This window comes from Ipomoea triloba, chromosome 9, assembly GCF_003576645.1.
Source record: "Ipomoea triloba cultivar NCNSP0323 chromosome 9, ASM357664v1".
Taxonomy (NCBI): domain Eukaryota; kingdom Viridiplantae; phylum Streptophyta; class Magnoliopsida; order Solanales; family Convolvulaceae; genus Ipomoea; species Ipomoea triloba.
This window is the reverse complement of record NC_044924.1, coordinates 13,916,243-13,938,112: the sequence shown is the minus strand read 5'-3', so window position 1 is coordinate 13,938,112 and position 21,870 is coordinate 13,916,243. Positions and strand designations below refer to the sequence as shown.

Below are 21,870 nucleotides of genomic sequence, written 5' to 3'. Positions count from 1 at the left end.
TACGACCACACAAATTCCGAAAAATATTAGAATACCATAGGTAAAACTGTAAAAGTATCGTTTTTCTGTAAAGAAAAAAAAAGTGTCGACAATACATTTATAATATTTTTCAAGTGTGTAAATAATTAAATACACGTATTACTCGTTATTTTTATAAAATATATATTTTTATGCACGATAATGTAATATAATAGATAATTTATTGCATGCTTCGTTTAATAGTTGGTACGTGTTAAAATTGTTTGCACATGGCTAGATAAACCCAAATATTTTCAAGCCTCTAGTTGGACTTGAGAGCTATAAATAGTAGTGATGTTGGTTTCAATTTTTCATCAGCCTAAAAGTAGCAATGGCTACCACAATGCCCTTTGCCCTATTCCAGCTTTATGCTCTTCTTCTTCTTTCTCTTTTGTTTAGTTCAAGCAACGCTCAGGCTGTGCCTAGCCATCACTATGTAGCTCCATTTAACAGGACTGCTTACCCATCTGATTTCGTTTTTGGAGCTTCATCTGCAGCCTATCAGGTCTACATTTACACATACACACATCTACAATGGGTGGTTTTGTCTGTATGGGTTTAATTCATTGGTTTAGTAAATAGTATTTGGGGAAAATGTCAAGTTTCAAAACTCGATAGCAGTGTGGGGATTATACCCAAAGTGGACAAATCCCTTGTATGAACTGACATTTGATCTTGTTTGCTAAGCCACTGAGTTACTGTGATTTACATACTCCTAAATGTTCTGTCGAACTGGGGTGTAGATAGCTTTTGGCGTTGGGGATACAACCTTTGGGGGAAGGATGGGGTGATTTTGCCTGTACGGGTTTAACTTATTGGTTCAATAGATAGTATTTGAGGGAGACGGCCAAGTTTCAAAACTCCACAGTAGTGTGGGGATTATAGCCAATACAAAGTGGACAGATCCCTTGTGCTAACCCACATTTGATCATGTTTGCTGGGCCACTGAGTTATTGTGATTTATATACTCCCAAATGTTCTGTCGAACGGGGATGTGGAGGGCTTTTGGGGTTGGGATGATTCAACCTTTGGAGGAAGTATGAGGTGGTTTAATTTTGGCCTCCATAAATGCATGTTTCATTACAAAACTGTTGGATTTTGTTTTCTTATGACTACTACAAATTTATATACTTAGCTTGAATTGGTTTGTTTGATCTCTCTGACTATTATGCATGATTGAGTGTTCAGATTGAAGGAGGAGCACTGGAAGATGGCAAGGGACCTAGTATCTGGGATACATATACTCACCAACACCCAGGTCCTTCTTCCTTAGCTTTCTCAACTTTCTACATTCCAACATTTTTATATAAAATTAGAGCAAAACTACCATACTGTACGTGTCCAAAGGACATTATTGTATTTATGTTGGGGGAGAGATATTATTTTCTATATTATATTTATTAAGATAAGACAAAATATCATAAGACACCGTAAAACTAATTAGCTTCGTTCTGTAGTTGTAGGTGGGAAGAGCTGACAAACAGCGTAGTAATTACTAAGTCAACAGCATAAGAACCTAATTAATTTAACTGGGATTGCTTTCAAATTCGTTTTTTTTTTACTATTAGCACGTTAATGTAACTTATTTTAATTGACAAAAAAAAAAATATGAATAACGATTTTTATATCTTATATTTTCACTCTAATAAAATCAAAACACGTAATTAAAGCTTTATATATTCAATAAAAGTTTAGCCAACATTTTCCTTAATAAAATACAAGTGGTCAACTTCAGTTCTGAAATGTTGATGGGGTGGATAATATTGTTATTCATAAAACTAAATCGGTGCTAAATTATTGTAACTATTAATTTATTAATTAATGACCCCAAAATCATAATCAAAAGGGACAAAAATCACATTTTCAAGAAGAATCTTGATCGGTGCCACTCTTAAAAAAATCTAGTGGGGAAATATCTTAAAGGGACTAGCCACCTAAATTGGATCTATGTTTAATGCAAATACTTCAAGTTGCATTTATAAAGTCATCAAGACAAAAATCTAGCTAGTGCAATCATTATTGCTCTAGACAGTTGTGTGAACAATATTATTAAATAATGTACATTCAGTATACAAATAATGTACTTTTAATATATTAAAAATGTACATTATCTTTAAAGAAAGTATATTATTTTGTATAATGTGTACACTAATAATATATTTTTAGTATATTAAAAAATAAAAATATATTTTTTGTTAAGTCTATACACACTTTGCGGATCATGGTCCGCACAATATATAATTTGTCTAGCTGTATGTCTTCTATATGTTCAATTATTTAAATATAATATATATTTTTTTCACATTGAGTTGAAAATATACCAATATTAATTTTTAGAGTTTGGTACGATTAAAAAAATGTACTGTGTAAGCAAAAGAAATTACTTTATTTGATGTAAATAGTAAGTATAGTTATATTATAATATATTAAGTTAGAGATAGTAACTTTAATTTTTAGTTTTTGTTGGTCTTTTTCTTACTGTTTTGACGTACACCGTGTATATATATATATATATATATATAGAGGCTAGGTACAATGTGGTAGATATGTTGTTTATTATATCTGGTGTAATGTCCATTACTTTTTTTCTTAAAGTTCTCCCTATAGCCATTACTAAAATCCCAATATAAACATATCATTCAGAAAATAAATCACAAATTATAATTGAATAATTATTAAAATAGATAAAAGATTAGAAATAATACCTATATTGCTAGGTCACTGGAATCTTCCTCTAGTCCTGCCACGAACTCCCTTAGCTAGTACAATTTCGTAGATATGTTATTTATTATATGTGTAATGTCCATCACTTTGACAATATGACATGGATGATATGACAAGATAGTTTTATACAACGAAAGCGTACAGATTATTCTCCGCTTCAAATTATAAGATTTATTTAAGTAGAAAACTTGATTCATCAAGTTATTAATAATTTACTTTTTATAATTTTTAATTTAATATTAGTTACTAAACATATATATAAACTATATTAAAATTTTATTAAATACAAAATCTTAAATTTAAAAATTATAACAATTTATTAAAGAAAATAAGTAAAAAAAGAAATTAATTTGATTAATAAATTATAAATAGGACATATAAACTAGAACATAACAATTATTTAAAAAAAAAAATCCTCTTTCACAGTTTTATGTTTTTTTTTTATTTGAATTTTTTAATTAGTATTTACAGGTAGGATTAAAGATTTGAAGTTGACCAACAATGTTAATTTTTAGTCATGAGTAATATAGTACACAAGTTGTAAAATTTTACTCTAATTTTTACTCCCTGCTTGCGCATGCAGTGGACCATGGTGATCGATACACCATGCACAAATATGTATATTGTCACATGAACTTATAGTAAAATTAAAATAATACTTTAGTATTGTTATAATGAACTTATTATGTATATAAAATGAAATAAAAGAGTAGGCACATACAAATTACACATGTATATTGTCAAATGAACATGTAACATAATAGAATTAAAATAATATCTTAGTGTTGTTATAATTAACCTATTGTATGTATAAAATGGAATTGAATAATAGAGCTCATACAATATATATATATATATATATATATAGTAGAGTTTAGGGGTAGCCGCGTCTTCTCGTGCGGTCGGTGCGATTTACACCACTCAATGTTAAGAAATGCACCACACAAAATACACTACTAGGTATAAAAAGAATACACCACGCAGTGTTCAGAAATGCACAATTAGAAACAAGGGGATTTATGAGGTGTTTTTATGCATTTTCATTGTGGTGTGTTTTTTAACATTGAGTGGTGCATTTCTTAACATTGAGTGGTGTAAACCGCACCAACTGCACGGAAAGGCGCGGCCACATTTGAATAGAAATCCATATATATATATATATATATATATATATATATATATATTCAAATGAATGAGTTTTATAATTAAAATGATATTTTAGTGTTGTTATAATGAACTTATCGTGTGTATAAAGTGAAACTAGATAGCATATGCATGAAGTGTAATTAAAATGATACTTCAACGTTACTATAATAATAAAGCAAGTGTGTGCAGAAAATGAAACTAAAAAAGAGTTCATACCATGGTTCACAAATCACGATGCTACATGTATGGACAATGGTCCATAGTAAAATTTTGTATGCTTACCTGGCGTGCTCTCATTCATTCGGAAAAAAAAAAAAATGATGGCCTATAACTTTTACTATTCTCTTTCTCTTATATCAATGATATCACGACATGTGGTGAGAAATTTACTTCATAAAAATCCTTATATAATTTTTCATTAAGTCATTCCACATGACCAATGGTACAAGTTTATTATTATTATTATTATTATTATTATTATTATTATTAGAGTTATGAGGAGTTGGGGACAGCATATATCAGCATTCTTGATCCGATCCACTTGTTAAGGTCCTTAAGGATACAGCTTTAATTTATAATAATATAGTATATGTATATTATTATTTTGTATATTAACAAAATTAAGGTATTGTGCTTATGCCTGTGGAAAAATTACTCTCTTATTAAAATCAGTTCTTAATGTTTTAAAAAATAAAGGATACATAATAAAAAATTAACAAAAAATCTAAAAGAATAATGACAATCGGGAAGTGATTTTAGTAAGAAATGTAGTATTAGTTTATGACTAATTTGGATATCAAAGCTCTTTAAATTATTAATTTGTTCTAGAATCTTAAACTGAACATTTTTAAAATTGAGAATTTTTCAGAAAAAATTTGGGACAAATCTACTGGAGATGTTGCTGATGACTTCTACCATCGTTATAAGGTAAATAATAATAATAATAATAATAATTATTATTATTATTATTATTATTATTATTATTATTACTACTACTACTACAGTGTATTAATTAATTAATTAATTAATATCTCCCAGATTGAATAATGCTAAAATATTTTATTCTTTATTTTAATTAATTTTTCTGAAATAATGATAGTTTTTTCATAATATATATTAACAGGATGATATACGTCAGCTTAAAGAAGTTGGAATGGATGCTTTCAGATTGTCCATCTCATGGTCTCGGATTTTACCACGTAAGAATTTGCACTCACATTGTTATTTTATTTTGAAAAAAAAAAAATAAACCCTTGAATTTTACAAAGAATAGTTAAATCCCTAAAATTTAAAAATATGCAATCATCATATACTTAAACTTGTCATTTTTATGCATCTAAACCAAATAGTCGATTATCTACTTGAAATAATCGGTCATTAAAGATCCGGCAATCAAAAAACGGTTGTCGGTCACCATTGCCATTGAAGAAGAAGGCGTCGATGGAGAAGGTGACTGACTGTCAATTTTATTTTCGACAACGGCATCAGCGGTGGTCAATAGCGGCCTGCATGCTATGTCATTGTAATTTTACAAGTAACCTATTGGTTACCGGTAAACATGACTTATTTAAATGATTTTCACAAGTTCAAATAATTAATTGCATCTTTTTAATGTTCAAGGAGTTTTAGTGCTATTTCGTGAAAAGTTTAAATGCACCTTTGACCCTTTTTTCTTTTATTTTATTAGTACTTAATTTAATGACCGAAGCGTAAAATTCAACTTTTTTGAGTTTAAACTTTTATGTAATTTAAATATTTAATTACACTTTTTAAAAACTTAAAAAAATTATTTTACACTTATCTTATCAATTTAGGCATAACGTAGAAGGAAGGCAAAAGCAAAATTTGAACCGTGGCCTTATATTTAATGTACATGTCTGACGTGCATGTGTATAGATATCTTTTCTTTTATTAATATACCCCATAGTTTGTATACAATATTACAATGACAGGTATATAAGTCAACTCCTTGTCATAACAATTTATTATGGATTGTATTTAAATATTTTGGTTGCCATACTGATATTAAATTATTAATTATAATCTTTTTTTGAAACAATAAAAGATTTGATCATAAATGTTATAATAACTTGTAAAAATTTATATATTTGTAACCAATAAATCTTAATTAAAAAATAATACTTTTATAATTGCATTTAGTATACATTTAAAGTTGACAATAAAATTGCATTGCCACATCTAAGTGTAGGGAGTAGGGTAATTACTCTAACAAATTGTCACATCCACAATTTTATTATCAGGTTGGGGTGTGAGGGCCTCCGGAGCGAAAGATTTCAATAATTCGCTTCTTGTGGGCCATGTTAATTACTCTAAAGTTTAATTAAGAACCCTTATTGATCGAATTTTACTTTTATGGATTTATATTTTGTACACTTGTAGGTGGGAAGATTAGCGGAGGAATTAACCAAAAAGGCGTTGAATTCTACAACAATGTCTTCAATGAGATAGTAGCACAAGGTAATATATACATTTACTTCTTTGATGTTTCATGATCATATATATATATATACACAAAAATATTTGGCCAAAGATCAAATGTGAAAAATAAAAGTAGTGGACCAAATGCAATTAAAATAATATTTAAAAAGTAAATGTGTGCATTATGGTTGTGAAATCAAAAGAGGGAATAGATTTTTTTTTTTAAAGAAAAAAACCAACTCATATATTAAGAAGCATGAAATAAATGTTCAATAAAAAAGGAATGGAAAATTTCCAAACTAACGAACCAGACTGAGATCGAACTTGTCGCATGAGCAAGAGAATGAACTAACAAATTCGCTAATCCATAGATAAACCGAAAAGACACTAATTCAAAGTGTCTAATAAGAGAACAACATCTCGCGATAACACAGCCAGCATAAGAAAAATCTGGGGATGGAGCTTGACAAATTAAAATTGATGGGAAAAAGAAACATATATACACTCTGATCTGCATCTTATATATACATACATCTTTTTGTTTGTATGTAGGTATGAAGCCATTTGTCACTCTTTTCCACTGGGACCCTCCCCAAGCGCTGGAGGATGAATATGAAGGATTTCTAAGCCCTAAAATAGTGTAAGTTTAGTTTATTATAAACCCATATATACATACACAAGAAATCACCTTTTGCATATAATTAATTATAGGGAAAAGGTACAAATAAGTCATTGAACTATTTGGGAATTAGCAACTAAGCCATCGAACTCGAATAAGCTCCAAATTAGCCACTGAACTTAGAAAAACTTAACAATTAAGCCATCGAACTCAAATAAGCTTCAAATAAGTCACTGAACTCAGGAAAACTAAGCAATTACGCCACTAAACCGAAAAAAAATAACAATTAACATTTTTAACAGGCCATTTGTCTATTCAAGTGACTGGCAACGACTTTTCCGGTGACTGGCGAAAACTTACGGCGGCGACGGTCGCAGGAAAAGTCGTCGCTGGTGGTCGGAATAGGCAAATGACCTGTAAAAAATGTTAATTGTTATTTCTTTCCGATTTAGTGGCTTAATTGCTTTGTTTTTCTGAGTTCAGTGGCTTATTTGGAGTTTATTTGAGTTCGATGGCTTAATTGCTAATTCCCAAATAGTTCGATGGCTTATTTGTACCTTTCCCCTTAATTATATAAAAATGCAATTCAAGAGTTAATTAATTGATATATTATGATAAACTAAACATATACATTTGGAAATGGACCTATCAGGGATGATTTTAGAGACTACACAGATCTCTGCTTCAAGTTATTCGGTGATCGCGTGAAATTCTGGATCACCTTAAACGAACCATTGTCCTTTAGTATGAACGGATACAGCACCGGAACCTTTGCACCGGGAAGATGTTCTCCCTATGTGGGTAACTGTACCAAGGGAAACTCCGCCACGGAGCCCTATATTGTGGCTCACAACTTGCTTCTTGCTCATGCTGCTGCTGTTAAAGTTTACAGAGATAAATATCAGGTCACCCATTACATTAAATATATTATTAGGTGCATATATATATGATAGCTAGGTGATTTAACCTAATTTGCTTATTTAATATTTAATTATTTGGTGTTGTTCAGGAGTCACAAAAGGGGCAGATTGGAGTGACACTTGTGACCCACTGGTTTGTGCCTAAGACCAAGACAGCTGAAGGCCTCAAGGCTCCTTTTAGGGCTCTTGATTTCTATTTAGGATGGTAAGATAAATATTAAATCAATAAGTTAATTCCATTTTTTGTCCTAGATTGATAGGTGACAATCCACTTTTTGTCCTTTTTTATTAGAAGTTAGAACATCCACTTTTGGTCATAGTATTATTGTGGCATGACTATTTTTGGTCATTTATCAACAAATTAGTTAAATATCGTTAAATACAATGACATTTCGGTATTCAATTATGAATGTTTTCAAAAAAATAAACATAAAAACTATAGCGGTTCAACATACTTTGTATAAGAAAGATTGAATTGTCTTTGTATTTAACGATATTTCAACGATTTTATTGCTGGAGGACTAAAAGTGGTCATGCCACGATAATACTAGGACCAAATGATAATAAAAAGGGACTAAAAATAGATTGTCACATACAAATCTAGGACAAAAAATGGAGTTAACTCTAAATCAATCTATTGCAGGACTAAGCATGCAGTCAAAATTATCTTTTAGTATACTTATTTTTATTGATCAAATTTAGTTTAAAATATTATCATTGTACATCAGAGTTGACTAATGTTCCAAGCTAAGAGCACCCTCATCAATGAATCATGAGGGGATCATAGTACAATGAATGGTGAGGTAGAGGGGAGAGAGGGGAGGTGAGAGAAAAAAATGGAGCTTCTGCAAACACCACATATTGGAACAGTAAATTTTATTTTTTTTTAAATTTAACTCTCTGCTGTGCGCGTGCACTGCACGCACCCGCTGGGCGCGTCAGGCGCGCTGCAAGCGCGCCTGACAGAGTCCTTTGTTTATATATATATTTTTTTTAAATCAATTTTGTTTTGTTTTTTTTTTTTCCATCTATCCCCATTTTCTCTTTCCTAATCACACTTACAATAACTCTTAAAAAACCGTGAATGATCTCCATTGATAAGGATGCTCTAAGGACATGTTGAGTTTGAATCTTGTAAATAAAGTAATAGTTTAATAGGTGTCAAAAAAGGTCTAAATTAAATTCTGAGTCCAAAAAGTACAATAGTATGTAAAAAGATAAAATTAAAAAATGTCACAAGCCAAGCACATTGTGCCCAATTAGTATTTCTGTAACTCTCTTTGAGTGAAGGTCACAGGATCGAATAGATATTACCTTTTAATATATTGTACAAAATTTGTGTAATATAATTTGTTTTTGACTTTCTTTTTGGTGGATGTGTATTAGGTTTTTGGATCCCATTACGTTTGGTGAGTACCCAGCTAGCATGAGAGCTTTGGTGGGGCGACGGCTTCCAAAGTTTACCCCAGAGCAAATAAAGCTGGTGAAAGGCTCAATCGATTTCTTAGGGATGAACTATTACACTACATATTACGCAGCTCCTACGTTGTCATTCAACGCAGTTAATCTCAGCTACACAACAGACAATCATCTCGATCTCACTCGTAAGTACACATTATTATCATTAAACAAATTCAATTAATTAGTGACAATATTAACCAACCTCATATTAGGAAAATACTCTCTGTAGTCCAAACTGTATCAATGTCTACAACATCACTGAGTAAAACTGAGAGAAACTGTATCAATGTCTACAACATCACTGAGTAAAACTGAGAGAGTAAGAATTGAGAATATATGTATATATGTAGTAGAATTCATCATTTTAATGTTTATTAAATAAATAAAAGAGTTAATTCCTTTTTTTTTAGTCATAGTCTTATTAAGAATTGGACACTTTTAGTCCATCATAAAAAGTTGTCACATTTTGCCCCACAACATGAAATGACAGAAATGCCTTTCTTTTTAATGGTCACAACAAACCAAAAATCGGGCGAAAGATTAAAAGTGACACTGTCAGAATAAGAGTGGGCAAAATGTGACAAAAACTTTTTATGATGGAACTAAAAATATCCAACTCCTAATAAAGCTAGGACTAAAAAAATAATTTTACTCTGAATAAAAACATGAGAGTAATACTATATGCACTCTCACATTACACTCTATTTTCTACTCCCGGCTTATATGTCACCTTTTGATTCGTTCAAAAACATGTGGGCCACAATTTTTATTATTTTATTTTCATATTCTTCCAATAAAATTTAGATATGTGACGGGAGTTTTACTCCGTTGAAGTACATATATCATTTTCCTAAAAAAACATATCGCCGTAGTATTGGACTATTGGAACGTTGTTGTAGCTAACATTACTTGTCTTGTTTTAATAATTAATCACTTTTGTCTGATCTCTTCGTTATGATTCAGCTGACAAGGATGGCGTACCACTCGGCACACCTGTACGTAATCTCCATCTCTCCATAATATATAATAATATATAGTCATTAACACACTTCAATTTATATATGCTACATTAATCCATTCTGTGTGTATGCAGACCCCATTGAACTGGCTATACATTTATCCCAAAGGCATCCGATTGCTCATGCTCTACCTCAAGAATAAATACAAGAACCCACCCATTTATATCACTGAAAATGGTAAAATATCCAACTCTCAACAACATTTTTTTTTCAAACACTTTTAATATCAACCGATATTTTATTCATCTGTTCAAAATTTTTTAAAATTGTGACGGAACATATCTTTTAATCGTTGTGTGCAGGTGTGGCCGAGGCAAACAACAACACACTGTCGGTGGAGGAAGCCCTGAAAGACACTATAAGGATAAAATACTACGAGGGTCACTTATGGTTCCTACAAAAGGCCATCACGTAAGCTGTTTGAATTGACCTAGCTACCTCGATCTTCAATTAAAAAAAAAAAAAAAGTAGTTGAAGAAATTAATTGATTGAAAATGATTGGTGCAGGGAGGGAGCAAATGTGAAGGGGCATTTCGTGTGGTCCTTCCTTGATTCTTACGAGTGGGACGCTGGGCACACTGTTCGATTTGGGATCACGTACGTTGACTACAATAATCTCAAAAGATACCACAAGAAATCTGCTTATTGGTTCCAGAACTTCCTCCTCAAATCATCCACCAAATAAGCAAGTACCGGGCCACCTACTTTCAAGTTTCAACTCCCCAATAATAATATTACCCCTTCCTCACAAGGGGTTCACCAGTGTGTTGCTGTAATAAATGCTTGATTTATGAGTAATATATATATAATCATCCTTGTCCACAACTATCGTTATCCTCATCACCACAAGTAACTTGTAGTTCAATGACACATTTGTGACTCTCTTAAATAGGAGGTCATAAGTTCGAATTCTAGTGGGGACATGCATAGATACTACATAGGAAAAATAAATAAATAAAAGGAGAAGATAAACTAATATGGGTCATAAGATGCTAGGATCAAAAATTTATTACTATGCCAAAAGTTATAGCTAGTAATGGGGCCGTCCCAATGAAAATAGAGGTCAATGTGCGATATTTGAATTTAGGCCCCTTTTCATAGGAATATTTATTAATCTAGAATAAGGGTGATAGCGTAAATTCATCTATGTTTATAATGTGTATGAACAATATGAGAAAAGATCCTCCATCAACTCTCAATTCATCTCTTTTAATAAGTAACCTTGAACAACCTAGAGAGGGGAGAGAGCATGGCTTCTTGAGAGAGAGAGTGAAGAGAGAAAAAGTCCTTAACCAAAGGGTCAAATGCCCTTTATATAGGCCTAGACGTTGACATGCTTATTTTGACCCGAATTGTTTGACCACAACCCGACTACACAAACGGGTACATGGACGTATAGGGAAGGTACAACCGGGGTATATTCCCTATCAAAGGGCATACTAATTTCTTAGATCATATATGTCAAATAAAAACGAATCATTCGGTTTATCATTGTTCGTAACCAACATCATCTAAACAACCATCAACATTCCTATATCATTTTCATCGTCACAGTGATACTTATCATTGTTGTACACACTATCATTTAAATTTTTTCAAGTCTCACAATCACCTTGAACTTTTTTATGAAGATTAATTATTAGCATCTAACAAATTTTCATTGGTATCATCCTTTTGCTCATCTATTTGATATTTTTTTGTAATAAATTTTTTCAAGCACTCCCTTTTGTGATTGAGTAAGTTGCTCAATTCTTATTTTCTTTTAATGCTTCTCAAACACAAATGAATATTTTTTTAGAAAATTAAACATAATTATAGAATTCTAGAAAAAAAAATTATTTAGAATATTTTATCAATAAATAATTTATCAAGAAACAAACTCTTGAATATATTATTCAATATTTAAAATTATTAAGCAATAAGCCATACTAATAAATAATAATTGTGAAATAAATTAAATAATATGTACAATTAAGTTAATAAGTTTTACTGTAATTAATAATTACTAGATGTCTGATGGTGAAAGTACATTATTTATGCACGTAAAGTACATTATTTGAATACTAAAAGTATATTATTATATATATATACTTTCAAATAATGTACATTCAGTATACAAATAATGTACTTTTAGTATATTAAAAATGTACCTTATATTCATGGTCCATACAATAATTTACCCATAATAATCTCATATTATATATCTATATAATTTTTTCAAAAAAGAATTTGGGGCCAACAATTGTAATAAAAAAAAATTGAAAAAAATTTATATATATATATATACCAATGTTGCAAAAATCCCGCCTAGGTGCTAGGCGCCGATCGACCGCCTATCGTATCACCTTAAATGGTGGTCTAGGCGCCTGGTCGGCTAGACGACTGCCTAGGTCACCTAAGATCCCTATGATGATCCTACCATGTACATGAGTCTCACTAGGGCTTTGTAATATCTCACTATCACACGGTTTGATCTATCCTTTGCGGTCAATCTGCTTTGTCAGCATATGCATGCACCCACGGTCCAGCACTGGGAGCAGCTGAAGCGGGTCTTGCGATATGTTAAAGGTACTCTCTCCTTTGGGATCCGTATTCGGTCTTCACATTCTAGGGAGTTGCATGCGTTTTCTGATTCAGACTGGGCTAGTTGTCCTGAGGATCGTAAGTCTAACAAGTGGGTTTGCTGTGTTTCTTGGGTCCAAACTTGTTTCTTGGGTCTGCAAGAAACAGAGAACGGTTGCCCGGTCTTCTACTGAAGCTGAGTACAAGGCACTTGCGGATGTGTGTGCTGAGGTTACATGGGTGGTTTCCCTTCTGCGTTAACTTCGTATTACAGATCTTTCTGTTCCTAAATTGTGGTGTGATAACCTTGAGGCCACCTACATGTGTGTCAATCCTATTTTCATGCTCGTACAAAGCATGTGGAGATTGATTACCACTTTGTTCGAGACAAAGTTGCTGCAGGGGACATTCAAGTGAATTTTATTTCAACTAAGGATCAACTAGCGGACATCTTCACCAAAGCTCTTCCTGGACCTCAGTTTGTTTTCCTTAGAGACAAGCTACAGGTTGCTAGTCTACCCTGTGCTTGAGGGGGAGTGTTAGGACTCTACATATTCGAGTCGTGTTATGACTTAGTATCCTACTGTCTCTGTAGTTCTGCTATGTATATATATTTTCTCCCAGACTCTGTAATTGATTGATTGTGAATTCAATACAATATCACGTTTTCATCCCCATAGCTATTTCAAAGTTGCTTGTATTAACATTTTTTACCAATTATAATTAATTTGAAGTAAATTCCATAGTATGTTCATACCCAATATAATTAATAGATATTACAATTATTACACGTAGAAAACTGCTAGCTAGCTATTTCAATTCCAATAATATCTCATATTATTTATTTAATTGTCTACTAATAGATGATAATTTTATGCATGTTGATATTCGTGTATATATAAATATTACCATGTACAATTATGTATGGTAATCTTACGTATGGTATTACAAAATAATTATTAGGTATCAACGTGTATAAAATAAAAGTAATATGGTAATACTTGTAACAATTTAATTAACAAACTAATTTAATACAAATTATTTTGTAAACAAATAAAAGAATAGATATTGATATATCTCAGGCACTTAATTGCTATGTTATTACCTAATATTAATTAGGTATTACCGTGTAGAAAATTTATAAATTAGCTAAATCGGAACTACATTTGTAAATTCTTGATTTAATTTTCAATTCCAATAATATCTCATATTCTTGATTTAATTTTCTACTAATAGATGATGACTTTATGAATGTGATCTTCGTGTAAACTTTTTTTTTTTGAAGACAATCTTCATGTATATATAAATATTACCCATTTTATTGCACGTAAATAAGTATTGCACGTAAATATTACCCATTTTTATTCCAATAACATAATGTAAAATATTACATAAAAATTGGCATAATCAAAACAAAATTATTATTGAGACTTTACAAATGCAGATTAAATAAAAACGATGACTAAACAAATCCAGTAACAGATCCCTCATTATTTGAATCACATTTCGTGTTAGAGTCCAAATTCCAATAGGAAGTCCAGGCACCTATCCATCAAGAGAGTCGTGAAAAGTAGAAAAAGTCAAATATCTCAAAAAGTTTACAAAAAAAAAAAAAACAAAACAAAACAACGTAAGTAAGCAATTAATAACCTCTTCAAAGAAATCATAATCTTCTCTGTCATAAATATGTGTAGGGACATATGCATCCTTCAATACTCCCACAGTGGTTCTTTCACAAACTGGAGCATATACACGTGTGTAGTAGTTTTGTTTCTATACGAATTACCGTTACCATATTACTAATAACGAATTATAACCAATTATAATTAATATTATTAATATTATATATCATAATAAAAATAAATTTTATCATAATAATTACCATATCACTAATAACGATTTATTACAAATTATAATTAATATTATTCTTATTCTATCATTCTATCTTCATCATAATAATAAATTCTATCATAATATTTACCATAATTACTAATAACGAATTATAACTAATTATAATTAATATTATTCTATCATAATAATTACCATATGACTAAAATGCCCCATACGTTTGGGCAGGAAAATTTTGGAGGAGGATATTACTTTTATATACAATATAGTATAGATATACATTAGGAAAACTGTAACGTAAGTATATATTTATGTATATAGTTAATATTTAAATATCTATATGAAAATTATTATACTTTCCTTTTGAATGAGTCTTTTTCACCTATAAATACAAATTTATAATCCTTTTAAAATAAATAAAAAAATACATTTGACACACCTCAACCAATTTCTCCCTTGCCTCTCCCATCGTTTCCTTCTCCACATCAGTAGGGCTTCTCCACCCCGTATCTTCCCCATCATTTTTTCTACATCACTAGGTTGATGAACCAAAGCCGCCTTTCTGGAATGGATTCTATTTTCGTTGCATCATCAATCAAACGATCAAAAGCTCCCAAATCTCACCAACAATAGCAGAAGACAATGCAGAGCACTCAGTCTCATCTCTTTGCTTTCTTTTCGTATAAATTTTCTACCTTTTTCTAACTATATTTCCTTCTACTTCAATATTTTTTTGCAGCTTATATCGTTTGGTATGAGCTCGAAAATACTTAAGGAGGCTCTGCTTCAGTAAAAAGAAAATGAGGAGAAAGAGGCTCGATAATAGAACCCTATGGTTTAGTTTTTATGGAAGAGCGTAAAGATGCGATTGAGGATGATGACGACGGTGATTTTGATAATTTTGTAGTATTTTATTTAACTCATAGTCAGTATGTTAACTTCGAGGTTCAGCCATTCAAGTTTCTATGTTTTTCTTCTACAAAGCTTTAATAATTGTAAATTTATATTAGGCAATTATATTAATAATTAATTATTAAGACAAGTATAATTTATTTTATACTATGGACACATTATTTTTAATAATTTTGATTTAATAATATTGTACCTTAATTATAAAAATCATACTTAATAATTTTAGTATTACATGGCATACAATAATTACCATAAATAATGTTTAATAATTGACAATTTGTATTAGGCAATAAAATTAATAGTTAATTATTAAGTCAATTATAAAATCTTTTGTACGGTGGACACATTATTTTTAATTATTTTGATTTAATAATATTATATTATTTATTATATATTATTAGTACAAAATAAATCATACATGCCATAATAATTAATTATTAATATTATTGCCTAATAATTATTTATTGTAATTCTCTTCACCTTTTTCAGTGTAATTATTACGGTAATCTAAATACATATATATTTTTATATTTAAGGTATAATATTATTGGCACAAAATTAATTATATTTACTTTAATATATAATTACTTTTTAATTTGATTTCCTAATATTTATTAATAGTAATTACTCTGGTAATTTTTCACTTCTTTCGTGTAATTATTAAGGTAATATATTTCAAAATTGTATCAATTTCATTAATTATTATGGTAATTATATTTATGTTAATATATTTTAATATTAGAAGAGAAAAAATATTTTAATTAATATAATTAATTAAATTGTTGTGGTAATTGCCACAATATTTGGTAATTATAATTAATATAATTAACTTCATTGAGAAATATAATATTTCTTCCGTGGTAATATTTTTAGCAATTTCAAATGTGTGCATCATTCTCTTGTCTTAAGCTTTCTTGCATATCAAAGTTTGTGCCATCCTTTGCACTTATGTGTTGCTTGTTCAAGGATAGCTTGCTTGAGAACAAGCAAGGTTTAAAGTGTGGAAAGTTTGATAAGTGCAAAAGATACCACTTTTATAAGGTTATTTGTGGATCGTTTAGTATACAAGTTAAGGCTTTTATGAATGTTTTAGTCTTAAATTGAATTAGAATGCTTTATATTGTCTTAGTACCCGTTCCACACTTTACCGATTGTTTTGTAGGTAAAAAGAAGTGTTTAAAGACAGGAAATGGCGATATTTCGGAGAAGAATTCAAAAACCGAAGTTGGAAGGCAAAGTAGGCCTTGGACGCTCTCTGGACGCGCGTCCAGGTCGGCGTCCGCAAAAATGCCCGCAGAAGTTCGAAAATCAGAGCAAACTTCAGAGAGGTCTCTGATGGACGCCGGGGTGGACCGTCCATCAGAGGGCCGAAAAAGTACTGCGGCCGAGAATTCGGACGCGGGGCGGACGCCTCGCGTCCGGTCGCGCGCCGTAGCGCGCACTCGGCTGGACGCGCGTCCGGCCCGCGTCCAGCGGGTCGGGCAGCGCGGGTTCGACGCGATTTTGTAGATAAAAAGCGAAGTTTTCTGCTGTTTCTTCATTCCGGATCCTTCACATTTCAATTTTAGATCAGTTTAGAATATTTCTCTCTCTAGGATTAGCCTAGAGAGATCTCCCCCAATTCACTCCACATTCCCAATTCACTCCACATTGCAATTCTTAGGTTTAGATTAGAATTAGAGAATAATTTCATTGTTGCAAGATTGAGATCAACATTCAAGTTCAAGTTCAAAGTTCAAATCCCTAGCTAAGTCTTCATTTTAATTTCTTGTCATTACTTTTGCAGTTTGCTATTTCAATTCCAAGTGTGGATTTGCATTGAGCAATGTTGTATGGATGTTCTTGAGCTTTGAATGGATCAATTAGGTTGCAATTGCTTGATTATGAGTTTGATTGTGTGAGTGGTGATCCACTTTGACTCTTGTGTAGGGGTGATCAACCTATATGAGAGGTGTTTGGAGAAGGAGTCTCATCTACTAGAGTAGAGTTACTCCTTAGCCTAGCCTAGCACATTTCTCTCTCACCTTTGAGAAAAGGGAGAAGTGGAAGATAAGAGGCACATAACGTGTTTGACAAAATGCCTCTCCTAGCCTAGTGATCACAAGGATGACATTACGGTCTAAGGAGTGAGTCCATTGGCCACGAGAGTGACGGTGGTGTTGGTGACCTTGTCTCATTTTCATAATCTAAGTGTTGCTAGCCTAATATCTTAGGAAATCAAGGATACCTATATGAGTTGCAAAATCCAAATCCTCCTTTCCAATTGATTGTTTCCATTGTTTGTTCCTTATTTTCATTATGTTTCATGCACATTTCTTACTATGCTTGGGTTAGCTTTCAAACACTAAACACTCTTGTGCTTAATCTCCCTACCGCTCAAATTCCCTCCTTGCCATCCTTTGAGAACGATACTCGGGAACTTCTTCCCGTTTTAACACCTACTCCTTTCCATCCACCGCGAAAACTACATCCATCAAATGGCGCCGTTGCCCGGGATGGCATCGGTTTTTGAGTAGTAAGTGCCTTTGGATTGACATGAGCAAGTGTTCAAGTTAGAGAGTCTAACCCCACCCCCCACCCCCCCATTTACTTTCTATTTTTGCAATCTACTTTGTTTACATTTTAATCTTTTTGTCATTTCAATTGCTACTACTCTCACTTGCAACTACTTCTAGTTGCAAAACACTCTCTTGTCTTTGTGTTGATAGGTTGATCCTCTATAATGTATTCTCAAGCAAGATATCAACAAGATGATTATTATGAGGACCAAGGAGAATATAGGCAACCAAGGGGAGGCTATAATGCTCAAGTTTCTAACCCCTATGGTTATAGAGATTATGAGGACTATGAAGAACCTTACTCAAGGACATATGGATCTTCACAAGAGGAATACCAACCAAGAAGGCAACCATCAAGACCTCAATATGATGATAGAGAATATGGTGATTACCACTACTCAATGAGAGCTCCACCACCACCTCAAAGAAGAACCACATATGATGAGCCACCGGCGAGTTACCAAGAGTCCTATCATGGTCACGATTATGAGCATTCAAGTTGGACACAACCACTAAGGAGAGACACCTCTTATGATCATTCAAGGGAATACCGGACACCTAGGTATTGTCGGGATGATTATGAGGAGGATTATCATGATCGAGAAGACTATTCTTATGAATACCGGGGGTATAGGAGGAGTGCATCTCACCAAAGCTACGATTCAAGATCTTACCAATCTACCCACTATGACGAGGATGATGACTACGCTCTGCCAATGTACCAAGGGAATAATCAACCAAGAGATGAGGCTCCTAAAGAAAGTTTGGAGGACAAGATGGTGAGAATGTTTAGTGAACTAAGTCAAGACATGGCCAATATGAGGCAAGAGTGGAAGCAAAACTTGAGGCAAGAGATGTCCACCATAAGACAAGATAGTCGTGCCTCACTAAGAAACTTGGAAACACAAGTGGCTCAAAACTCCAAGGCATTGGAAACACAAGTACAAGAGGAAAGTGATGATGATGTGGAGATAGTGTGGGAGGATGAGAAGTCTAATGGTGACACCTTCGGTTTTAAAAGTGGTAACATTCTTAACCTTACTTGTGTCACTACTTTTGAGGATATATGTGCCAAATCTTGCGAAGATCATGCTTGTGATGTGTGTGATGATTTATGTGTGGCTTGTGATGATGTTGATAGTTCTAATCTTTGTGATGATAAGTATGTAGATTGTGTTGATCCTTGTGCTTATACTTGTGGGGATGATGATATTGACTGTCAATGCAGCAGCAAAATGTGTAGTATATTTCTGATTGTTGAGATTATTATAATTATTATGTGTTAGGCAGCAGTAAAATAAACAGTAGCAAAGTTAGGCAGTAAAGTTAACAGCAGCAAAGTTAGGCAGCAGAAATGTTAGGTAGCAGAAATGTTAGGCAGCAGTAAATAGTGAAGAATTTCAGGAAACTTGTCTATTTTCTCATGTATATATAGATGTATCAGCTAGCTAATGAAGATATAACACAGATTTGTTATTTCAGAACTCAGAAACATCTGTTTTCCATCATTTTTCAGTTCTGGTCAGTAAATACTAGCCTCTAATTTTCTGTGTTAAACCTCTATTTTGTCATGGTATCAGAGCCAAAATCCTGAGATAATCTTTGTGTCTTGTTCCTTGTCTTGCTCCAAGATCATAGTATTCTTGTTCTTGTATCACTTGTATCTTGCTATCATAGTTTCTTGGACCTATTCTCTTAGTTCTTGGTTCTGTTTTCTTGGATCTATTCTTGTTTTCTGATTAAATCATGTCTTTGGAAAGATCAGAAAATTTTTTTGTTCGATTTAATGGCAAAAATTATTCTGCCTGGGCATTCCCATTTGAGCTCTTTGTCAAGGGAAAGGAACTATGGAGTCATATCAGTGATTCTGCACCTGACAAAGAAAAGGAGAAGGAGAAATATGCAAAATGGGAGGTAAAGGATGCTCATATTATGTCCTGGATTCTTGGAAGTGTGGAACCCTCCATACTTCTCAGTCTCAAGCCTTATAAGACCTCTAGAGGAATGTGGGATTACTTGAAGAACGTCTACAACCAAAGCAACTCAGCACGAAGGTTTCAATTGGAGCTTGAGTTGAGCCAACTCAGTCAAGGGAGTATGTCAATCCAAGAGTTTTATTCTTCATTTGAAACTCTTTGGACTGAATACACTGATATAGTGTATGCAAATGTTCCTTCTGAAGGACTAGTTGCTGTACAAAATATCCATGAAACCAGCAAGCGTGATCAGTTTTTAATGAAGTTAAGGGGGGAGTTTGAAACAATCAGGTCTAACCTGATGAATAGACAGTTAGTTCCTTCAATGAATATTTGTGTATGAGAGCTTCTTAGGGAAGAACAACGGCTCACTACACTGGCTGTCTTGGAGCAGAAAGCTCAAAATTCTACTCCAATTCCTGTTGCCTACGCTGCCCAAAGGAGATCTAACGGAGGCAGAGATATGACTAATGTCCAGTGTTATAGTTGCAAGAATTTTGGTCACTTTGCCAATAATTGTACTAAAAAATTCTGCAATTATTGTAAGAAAGCAGGGCATATCATCAAAGAGTGTTCCATTCGGCCTCCGAAGAAACATGAAACTGCCTACAATGTCTCGGTTGGTCCCTCTAGTGTCTCCAATGCTGGTCAGTCTACGATTACCCCTGAAATGGTCCAACAAATGATAGTTTATGCCCTATCAGCCTTTGGTTTTTCAGGTAACAATACTTCTGATTCTAAGCCTTGGTATTTTGATTCTGGTGCTTCCCATCACATGACCAACACTGCCTTGCCTTTAAAAAATGTTCAAAAGTATAGTGGAGATCTTCAGATTCATACAGCAGATGGAAATTCTTTACCTATCACAGCCGTTGGTGATATTTCAGCTTCTTTAAATAATGTTTTTGTGTCTCCTAAGTTGTCTACTAATCTTATATCTGTCGGACAATTAGTTGACAGTAACTGCACCGTTCAATTTTCAAAATCTGGTTGTTTTGTGCAGGATCAAGTGTCCGGGAAAATGATCGCGAAGGGGCCTAAAGTGGGACGTCTTTTTCCCTTGGGAATAAACAAGAATATGGTCTCGACTACGAAGAAACATTTGCACCAGTTGCTAAGATGACCACAGTGAGAACCATACTTGCTATTGCTTCCTCTCAATCTTGGGTTTTACATCAGATGGATGTAAAAAATGCCTTCTTAAATGGGGATCTTAAGGAAGAGATCTACATGAAGCTTCCACCTGGTATGCCAATGATAGCTCCACATGAGGTTTGCAAGTTAAGACGTTCCTTGTATGGTTTAAAACAGGCACCTAGGGCCTGGTTTGAGAAGTTTCGCGACACTCTTCTCACCTTTTCCTTCACACAGAGTCAATATGATTCCTCACTCTTCTTTCACAAGACAACCACTGGTATGGTCTTTCTCTTAGTATATGTTGATGATATTATCATCACTGGTAATGATAATGGGCTGATTACTAAGCTTCAAAATATGTTGTCCGGTACATTTAAAATGAAAGATCTTGGGCATCTAACATATTTTTTAGGGCTGGAAGTTCACTATGAAGATCATGGTTTCCTCCTAAACCAACATAAATACATTCAAGATCTCATTCGGATGGCTAGTTTACAGGATGCTACTGCTGTTGATACACCAATGGAGGTC

The 21,870-nt window shown here is 32.7% G+C and overlaps 1 protein-coding gene across 1 annotated transcript; it reads left to right on the top strand.

Moving 5' to 3' along the window:
* The first annotated feature begins 345 nt into the window (after window positions 1–345).
* LOC116029312 (vicianin hydrolase-like) lies at window positions 346–11,171 on the top strand. The gene is made up of 13 exons (XM_031271254.1): window positions 346–523; window positions 1,207–1,276; window positions 4,757–4,815; window positions 5,012–5,087; window positions 6,289–6,366; window positions 6,880–6,967; window positions 7,599–7,851; window positions 7,956–8,071; window positions 9,253–9,470; window positions 10,291–10,322; window positions 10,421–10,523; window positions 10,649–10,757; window positions 10,854–11,171. Exons 1-13 carry the CDS (start codon window positions 350–352, stop codon window positions 11,029–11,031), a joined length of 1,554 nt encoding a protein of 517 aa, XP_031127114.1. The 5' UTR covers window positions 346–349; the 3' UTR covers window positions 11,032–11,171.
* Window positions 11,172–21,870: the final 10,699 nt, after the last annotated feature.

Excerpts from the sequence above, each read along its gene's own strand:
- LOC116029312 (XM_031271254.1), top strand. The coding sequence starts at position 350 with ATGGCTACCACAATGCCCTTTGCCCTATTCCAGCTTTATGCTCTTCTT. Across the intron at positions 5,088-6,288 it reads ATGGTCTCGGATTTTACCAC|GTGGGAAGATTAGCGGAGGA; the intron begins GTAAGAATTTGC and ends GTACACTTGTAG. Across the intron at positions 6,968-7,598 it reads TTTCTAAGCCCTAAAATAGT|GGATGATTTTAGAGACTACA; the intron begins GTAAGTTTAGTT and ends TGGACCTATCAG.